This window comes from Adiantum capillus-veneris, chromosome 22 (genome assembly GCF_014529385.1).
Source record: "Adiantum capillus-veneris isolate H3 chromosome 22, ASM1452938v2, whole genome shotgun sequence".
Lineage (NCBI taxonomy): Eukaryota > Viridiplantae > Streptophyta > Polypodiopsida > Polypodiales > Pteridaceae > Adiantum > Adiantum capillus-veneris.
In genome coordinates this window covers 15328502-15338205 of record NC_140952.1, presented here as the reverse complement: position 1 = coordinate 15338205, position 9704 = coordinate 15328502, and the positions used below count along the sequence as shown (strand labels likewise).

The 9704-nt window shown below is 43.4% G+C and overlaps 1 protein-coding gene across 1 annotated transcript; it reads left to right on the top strand.

The window, feature by feature from the left end:
- Positions 1-4241: 4241 nt before the first annotated feature.
- On the top strand, positions 4242-8754 carry LOC147428955 (pentatricopeptide repeat-containing protein At2g39620-like). Its single transcript, XM_086495372.1, has one exon. The coding sequence runs from the start codon at positions 4628-4630 to the stop codon at positions 8342-8344; it is 3717 nt and encodes a 1238-aa protein (XP_086351498.1). The 5' UTR covers positions 4242-4627; the 3' UTR covers positions 8345-8754.
- Positions 8755-9704: the final 950 nt, after the last annotated feature.

Genomic DNA, 9704 nt, shown 5'->3' with positions numbered 1-9704 from the left:
GCGGCTTGCATAAAGACCTGCTAAAATATCCCAAGCCTGTTTTGCAGATTTTGCTGAACGGATGTGAGGAACAATGGTGCGCTTCACAGACAACGCAATCAATGCATGAGCCTGCGGATCCTTAACATCCCAATGAGCTTGTTCTACCATAGGCAAAACAACTCTAACAGCTGCAATCCTTGCAGCAAGACCTGCAACATCCTCAACATCGCCTACATCCTCAGAACCAGGACGTACATCAATGCCCTGCACAATGTTCCAAACACCTTTTGACACAAGAACATGTTGCATCATATAAGCCCACATAGGGTAGTTGTCCCCATCCAACCTGTCCTCGGCAACAAACATCTTGAACACATCTGTGTTGTTGTTGTCAGCCATGGTAAATGCTGCACCTGATGTGAAAACTGCCCGAAAATAGGAGAAATGGAGAGGGAACAACCTGTGCTATATAGCACAAACCGTAGAAGACTATAAGGCACCTGTTATGCAGAAAACGGCACTGACAGAAATTCTACACAAAATGACGAAATAGCCTGTGCAGTACTGCTTGTAGTGGAAACGGAGGCCGAAATGAGCCCAAATCAAAATTTTGAGCAGACCAAGCTCTTCGAGCTTACCCAAATTTTTTGTCGACCTGCGAACGCTCGCCAAAGCTCACTGAAATCGGAGTAAGTGAGCGGGCGTGTACTGGAGCAGCTGGCGACTAAGCCTGGGAGGCCGTGACCTGCTCTGATACCAATTGTTGGAATTAGGGTTGCAGAGAAAACACACACAGCTTGGAGAAGATGAAGGAAGCTCAAGGCACACAATAGAGAGAGTGTTACTTAGTGTGCAATGGAAAGATAGATAGCGCCCTAGAGTGATGGGCATATATACAATGCATGGGGGAAAAAACCTCCTAAAGAGGGAAAAAATGCCCCGGCGGTCCTAGTGTGTTCACACACATCACTACCACAAGTATATGGTAACACCTTCATCTCCATCAACGACGGTATCCAGTCAGCTTGGTGTGAGCAATAGCATCTGTCCAGCCTGGAGGCAGTGCGGGCATACTGGAGGCTTGTGTAGGTGAACCTAGGCGTGATGTTCCATGGGCCGATTTCCCATAAGTCGATCATCGCCCATTTTGCACACCGACTTTGCCATTTAGACGTTTTCGAGCCTGCCAGCATACTGGAGGATCCTGTTCTATCCCTGCTTTTTTCTACCATATTGAAGTCGCCAACCAACAACCACTCACCTTCAATAGGAGTATCTCTAAGATGCATCCATAGTTTAGCTCTGTCTTTTGCATTGCAAGGGCCATACACATTCACAATGGTGAAGGGATGCCCTTCCCATCTGATTCTAATCCCCAGGATTCTGCCGAATGGGTGGTTTAGAACTAGCTTCGGCTCCAATTCTCTGTCCACAATGCTGAGGACGCCACTGAAACCGTTACTTCCTTCTCCATAGAATACTAGTTTCTTTGCTAGCGCCTGCTTTCTCTTACTATGGGCATCTAAGTGGTGTTCCTGGATGGCCCAACAGTTGACTGCCTTCTCCTTTTTTATTTCCTCCCAGAATAGGGTATTCTTCTTACGGGTTTTCAACCCCTTTACGTTCCAAGATAGGATAGTGAGAGACTCCATCATTAATGAGGGGTTCATTGAGAAAGAGAAACGAATTCTTCAGCATCCGAATCATTCCCCCCCCCCCTCTCCTTGGTCTCAGGAGAATCCGGGGGTTCGAATTCTGGGGATTTCTTTTCCTGTAGTGCTCCAAATGGATTGTCCAGTGGGCCCTGAAGCCATTGAATCATCTCAAACCTGTTCGGGATTCTTCCACTAAACCCAAAAACTAGCGCTAGCTGAGCTTGCCTGGCTAACTTTTTTTTGATAAGCATTGGTGGAATTGCTACAGTATAATAGCATCGGCAACCTCCACCTGCTGTGGCAAGGACTTTCTTAAAGCAGAATAGGCCCGATCTACCAACCCGCCGTCTTCAACCAACCCACTGTGGTCTGTTTGGGAGCATGTTCTTTTGTTGTTGCTAGGGCTAGCCTCAATCATTTTGTTAACTTCCATGAGCTCTTGCTGAAGTCTAGCTCTTGTATTCTGCAGTTTTCCAATATCCCCTTCACCCGACACCCCTTTTGATGCACCTTTTTCTGAATCCATATAGTTAGGCCCCTTGAGTATGCTAGCAAATGAGATGCCTGGCCTGCGAGTTGCAGATGCATTTGACGCTTTATTCACATTCGTACAGATGGGACCCTGAGGGACCCCGTCTTTGAGGGTTTTTAACTCAAATTTGAACCCATGAGCTGAGGCCATTTTCTCCCTTGATTCCTCCAAAGGAACTTTTTCGATCGAGACAGTTTGTCCTTTTCGATCGACACCACTTTTGGCGAATTGGGGCTCGACATTGTCGCATCCTCCACCGGTCTCACAGCCAAGCCGTCGCCTTCATCCACATCGGCACGTCTAGCTCCATTCTGGGTATTTTACCCGTCGCTAGCATTTTTGAAAATTCGACTCTGTCGGATTCCATTCCCAGGTGACTTGGTTAACCTCTAGCCCCACGGAGCAACAAAACTTTCAAGCTCTTTAAACCAATAGCAATACCTTTAAAATCTTATCAATTCCAATCAAAGGCAAGAGATGACGATTATTAACTTGGGAGCAAGAACACGATTATTTTAGAAGGCAGATGGCGATTATTAACTTGGGAGAATCGCGATTATTTAGATTGAGTGCGTGCATCAACTAGTGAACCAGACCATGGCTAATCGAAACCTGCACGCCATTGCAAGGACCAGGGAACTGCCTCAGTGTGGGCTCGCGGACCGAGGGCCGCCTTCACCTGGCCCGAGGCTGAGCAGAACGTTGCCTGCGTGTGCCTACTGCTTGCAACCGCCACTCACCCTCAGAACTCACCGCAACTGCCTATCTTGACCCTCAGAATGTCCAGAAACCCTCAGAGCTCACCGCGACTCACCTTCTTTCCACTGCCAGTCCTTAGTAATTTGATCTTATGATGGAGTCTTTGACAAAGTCTTTTTGTCTAAGCAGCAAGTTTCCTCTTTATATAAATAAACTAGAAATACTAGTATAAATTTTCAAATTTACGAAATGTTTGAACTATTTTCTAGTATATTTTATCGGGTTTTTTTTCCTTTACCATCCTTTGCAACCGGCTAATCTCGATTTTCAACCGGCTTAAGCTTAAGCTCAGACACACCTTTCTCGAACAGTGACATAGTGAGATGTTAATAAACTATTCTCTCATTTGAGGCTTTTAAAAAAAATCACTTAACTAAAATGTTTTACTATTGTCTATGCTTATTTGAAAGCATTAAAATATTCTTTTGTTTTGATTTTTAATGTGTCTTTGTATTTTACTTCCTTTTTGTTTCAAACTATTGATGTGCAATGTGCACCATTTATCTTATTATTGGGTCCCCTTCATAATATTAAGCCATTTGCGAGTACGGGGTATCAACTAGAAGAAAATCAAAAACTGGTCCATTAGTGGAGATGACAAGAAGATGCTGGAGGAGATTTAGAGGTGGAGGACTGAGAAGGGGGATGTAAACCACATGGAGGCCATGCCTCCCACTTAGGGATCTCTCTCTCTCTCTCTCTCTCTCTCTCTCTCTCTCTCTCTCTCTCTCGTGTCCTCCCTTGATATATGCATAGTGGAGATGACGTGAGAGGACTGCTCTGTAGGTGCAAGTCCATGAATGGTCGGGGAAGATTATGTGAAAGATCGCGAAAGGCGAATTTGTAGGCTCATAGGGACGAGTCCAAAGGTAGGAGAAGGGTAACACACACATGAAAACAGGTTTTGGCGACAGGAGCAGGAGGTGAGGATTAAGCAATGAGGGCAGAGAGAATCTTGAAGACATCTTTCAATCAATGTATTTTATTTTAAGAGAACTAGTAGGAGCCACTTTTAAAAAAATAGATGATACAATTTTATATTAATATGCAACATAAATTCCATATGATTGTAAGCACTTACCAAAACTTACTCTCCCTCATTTTCCTAAACTTAGCATGCCTTCCTGCCTTTTCACCTTGTTTATTAAAACACAACAAATTTTTTTTTTAAAAAAAAATTATTTAGCAAAACTCACAATTGTGAGTGAATTATATTGATCAGCCCAAAAAATTACAAGGTCTTGTCATGCTCCTGTTGAGCCATGACGTCATCCAAGGGACCATAGCTATTAAGGCAGCCACCCCTACCAACCAGGTCGATTATCGTGTTCTTCTGATTTTAAGCACTCCTTAAAATCTACTCTCCAAAATCCTTGTTTCAAAAGCCAGTCCAAAAGGACGAATGGCAAGGGAGCATTCATTATGGAGCTATAAGCTCCACCTGCGTTGCATCAGCGACTTAGGAACCATTTTCCAAAGCAGCTACACTAGCTCAAGAATACCAGGCTGCGCCCTTTTCCTTTCTTCGACATGCCTGCATGTATCAGAATTGCTCAGAATCCTTGGTGAATTCATGGGCAAGGGACCCGAGCCAGCACTACGGTTTCTGTTTGTAAAGTATGGAGGAGATGTTACGGCAGTAGCCTAATCTTGTACATTTCTTGATGTAGGGCTTATGCATTGATGGCTCTGAAATGTCATGCTGGGTCCTTCTAAAAGAGGACCGCAGCTAGTTGTAAGGAGCCTGTTTCCAGAACATGAAGAGCTGTTTTTGTTGAAGACTGCAGCAAGAAGGCTTCATAACCATGCACAGAAAAGTGAAGAGGAAATGGCAATCGCCATCCCAGGCAGTAAGGAAAATATATATTTATATACTGACGAGCTTTTCACCTATGTAACTTTACTCAAATCTTGCACTAAGCGCAAAGACCTTCAAACAGGCAGCAAACTACATGCTGATATTGCTGCAAGGGGGTTGTTTGGCAAGGATGTCATTATTGGTGGGACCTTGATCAATATGTATGCCAAATGTGGTGACCTTGTAAAAGCCCAAGAAGTGTTTGATAATCTCCCAGAGCATAATATAGTGTCATGGACTGCTCTAATTGCTGGCTATGTTCAACAAGGCTGTGGTGAAGAAGCACTTCATTACTTTGAGCGCATGAAATGCAATGGATTATCCCCAGATGCAGTCACCTTTACTTGCATCCTGAAGGCATGTGGTAGCACAGGAGCTATAGACAAGGGCTGCGAAATACATAGACAAATTGTAAGCAGTGGGTTATTAAAAGCGGACTCTTTTGTTGGCACTGCACTCATAGATATGTATATGAAATTTCGCTTGGTGTCAAAAGCACAAGAAGTTTTTGATGAGCTTCCGGGTTCGAATATAGTCTCATGGAATGTGTTAGTCACAGGGTATGCCCAACATGGGCATGTTGAGGAGGCCCTTGCTTGTTTCAAACAGATGCAAGATGAAGGGTTTGTCCCGGATGTCATTACTTATGTCGGCATCTTGAAAGGCCTTGGAAGCGTGGGAGCATTATTCAAGGGTCAAGAATTGCATGCCCAAATTATAAAGAATGGACTCTTGGAAAAAGAGGACCTTATTGGCAATGCATTGGTAGACATGTACGCCAAATGCGGCATACTGACCAAAGCTCAAGAAGTGTTTGATGAGCTACCATGTCACAGCGTGATCTCATGGACTGCCTTGATTGTAGGGTTTGCCCAGCATGGTCATGGTGAGGAAGCTATACACATCTTTGAAAATATGCAACGTGAAGGCCTCCCTCTAGATCAGGTTGCCTTCGCTTGCATTTTGAAAGCTTGTGGAAGCATAGGGGCAGCAAATAAGGGCCAAGAGATACATGGTCAGCTTCTTCAAGAAGGGACTTTGAAAAATGATATTATTGTTTCCACTGCTTTGGTAGAAATGTATGCTAAATGTGCAATGTTTGGAAATGCACTAGAGGCCTTTAGGGGCGCACGGGTTCCAAATGTGGTTCTATGGAATGCTCTTATTGGTGGTTATGTCCAACATGGACATGGTGAGGAGGCATTTTCATGTTTTGAACGGATGCAATGTGAGGGCCTTTTTCCAGACGGAGTGACTTTTGCATGCATATTCAAAGCGTGTGGGAACTTGGGGGCTGCTAGGAGGGGCCGGAAATTACATGCTCAGATTGCCAATGGTGGGGTGCCAAAAGATAACTTGGCTAATGCTACAGCTTTGGTGGACATGTATGCTAAATGTCATCTGTTCAAGGAAGCAAAAATGGTGTTTGACCATCAAAAATCTCTGAGTTTGGCCTTGTGGAATGTGCTGACTGCTGGTTATAGCCAATATGGACACTGCGAATCAGCGTTTGGCTGCCTCAGACAGATGCGGCAGGAGGGTTTCTTATCAGATACACTCACTATCACTTCCATAATAAAAGCATGTGGTTGTGTGGGTGCTGTAGACAAAGGCAAAGAATTACACGCTGCAATTTTAGAAGAGGGGTCGTTTGAAAAAGACACTGCTGTAGCCAATGCACTGATAGACATGTATGCCAACTGCAATGCATTGTCAAAAGCACAAGAAGTATTTGACAGGCTATTAGTTAAGAACATAGCCTCATGGAATGTGCTGATTTCAGGATATGCCCAGCATGGTTGTGCAGAGGAGGCACTGAACAGTCTCAAGAGAATGCATTGCGAAGGTATACCTGCTGATCCTAATATATTTCCTTCCATCTTCAAATCTTGTGGCAGCCTTGGAGCAGCAAGCAAAGGCAAAGAGATACATGCTCAGATTAAGTTAGATAGACTGCTGGACGTAGACGTAGTTGTTTTTAACGCATTGTTAGACATGTATATCAAGTGTGGCCTGCTTGAAATAGCCCGGGAATTGTTTGATAGACTTCCCACCCGGAATGTTGTTTCATGGAGTGCCCTTCTTGCAGGATGTGTGCAGCATGGGTATAATGAGGAAGCACTTAAGTTCTATGGGCAGATGCAGCATGAGGGCATCTTTCCCAATGCATCCACTTTCCATTGTCTTTTGAAGGCGTGTGGCAGCATAGGAGACTCTGTTCGGGGCCAACAATTACATGCTGAAATAAAGCAAAGGGGTTCACTGAGAACAGACATAGCTGTTGGCAATGCCTTGGTGGATATGTATGCGAAGTGTGGGCTGGTTGGGAAATCTCAAGAAGTATTTAAGGAGCTTCCAGTGAGAAGTTTGGTCTCGTGGAATGTGCTAATCTCAGGGTATGCTCAAAACATGCTCAATGCAGAGGTTTTGAGTTGTTTTGAATACATGCAATCTGAGGGTTACTGTCCCGATAGGATTACCTTCTTAAGCTTGTTGAAAGCATGTGGTGGCATGCGGGCTGCGGACGGTGGTCAAGCAACACATTCCGCAATTGTCAGAGTTGGTTTGCTAGAGAAAGACCTTGCCATTGGCACGGCACTCTTAGATATGTATGCGAAATGTGCAATGCTAGCTGAAGCACAAGAGGTGTTTGACACTCTTGTGACTCATGATATTGTCTCATGGAATGCCCTTTCAATCGGATATCTGGACCATACTTGTGATGAGGAGGTATTAAAGTTGTTTGACAGGATGCGTTTGGAGGGATTTTGTCCTGATGCAGTCACATTTGCCCACTGTCTCAAGGCCTGTGGCAATTTAGGATCTGCCTACAAGGGTCAAGAAGTGCATGCAGCAGCTGTGAAACAAGGACACTTGGAAAATGATATGGCAGTCAGCAATGCGGTAGTCCAGATGTATGCTTCTTGTGGCATGCTTGCAGAAGCACAACATGTGTTTGATGTGGTGCCATATAAAGATGTTCTCACTTGGAATTCTCTTATGTCAGGATATGTCCAGATTGGACAAGATGAGCCTGTTTTTGGATCATTTTGTAGGTTTATAGAAGACGGTGAAGTGCCTGATGTAGTGACATGCACTCTTGTACTAAATGTGTGCAGTCATGCAGGTCTGGTGGAAGATGGACAAACATTTTTTCAGATGATGGGCGCATGCCATGGAGTTTTGCCAGATGTAGAGCACCACTCTTGCTTGCTTGACCTCTTTGGTCGTGCAGGTCAATTACACAATGTTGTGGTGGTGCTTGAAAGCATGCCATTCTTAGGTAGTCGTACAACATGGCACACCGTGTTAGGTGCATGCCAAAAATGGGGTAACCTGGAGATTGGAAAATGGGCTTTTGAACATGCAGTAGAAATGGATAAACTGGATGTTGCAGCTCACATATGTATGAGTAATATACATAGCAGGCAGGAGGACGCGAATGAATTTCAAGATTTCAGCTTGAAGAAACATTTATGTAGAAAGAAAGTTGAAGATGGTCTGTATAACAGAACATGTTACAAACACGTCTCCTTAGCTTTGAGTGTTAGTTTGTGAAGGCAAGCTTGTCTGGTATTGTAGTCAAACTCGAGGTGAGGGGGTTCCAGTATTATCAGTGACTTCTTATTAGTGGGAGGGAGTAACTGCTTACTAGTTTGATTAAGGTGTTGGGTGGGAAATGTTATTGGCTTTATAAAACAAGTTTTACAAAGGAAGAGAGTTAGGAGCACATTTGAAATTTGATTATTTTCCATTTCGAATCGTGATTCGGCCTACCTTTTCAAGTGAAGCGTTGAAAATCTTATTTAGCCTTCCAGGACCTGACTTCCTTCTCATTTTAGTGTTTTATAATTCGAAGGTGAAGCATCGCCTTGTTAACTTAACAAGCTTCCATGTCTATGTAAGATGGTAAATGGCCAATTGCACAAATGGTTACTATGACAAAGTGAAAGGTTTCTGGCCTCCAGCTATATAAGAGTGTCCTCTAGAATACAAGAAATTTGAAACCCAATGACCCCCCCACACAAAATCATTCTGATTTTTACAGGGTTTTGGAAAGTGTTTCAACATAACTGCGCATCTTAGCATTGTAACATTAATAAAAGATTCACTTAATACTAGAATGGTGTCTTGTTTACCCTCTCCATTGTCACATGCAAGAGCTTTATGTTCTCTCCTATCAAAGATATGAAGTCAAGTAACAAAAGGAGATGGGGTTAAGGTCTTGAGGATCTCCATGCTTATGGTGGTCAGTGCTCAAAATAAATTCTTTCCTTTGGGAAACTTGCACAAAGAAAAGTTTTAGAGGTAAATTGACTATATTTAAAGGTTTATACACCAAATTCCTCCAAAACTTTGTAGATTTCTCACATTCATGTTTAACATCTAAAGATAAGCCTTGATAAACATTTCAAAATCATGAAATTAAGCAACAAAAAGCATGGGAGCAATCGAGCAATGGGCATATTAGCAATTACGGCATTGAAAGTCTCCCTGTTGTTAGCATTCTATATGGTCCTTCGGACTCAACAAAGCAATGGCCCCTAGCTACACATCAATCCTTGTGTTTTGAATGAGTTGTTATTGCTACATTCTAGCCATTAAGGATTTATAGAGAGAGAGAGAGAGAGAGAGAGAGAGAGAGAGAGAGAGAGAGAGAGAGAGAGAGAGAGAGAGAGAGAGAGAGAGAGAGAGAGAGAGAGAGGAGAGATTTTTGCATCATAGAAACAATCCTAAGAGTCCTCAAAGATCTATCTGATGAGTCGTGAACTCAAGACTTAGAAGAGAAGAAGAAGAAGAAGATAATTTTTTAACGTCATGGGAAACTATCCCAAGAGACCTCAAAGATCTATTTGAGGAGAGTTAATCTCAAGACTTGTTATTCAAGAGGGAAATGGCATAACCAAACCTACCACAC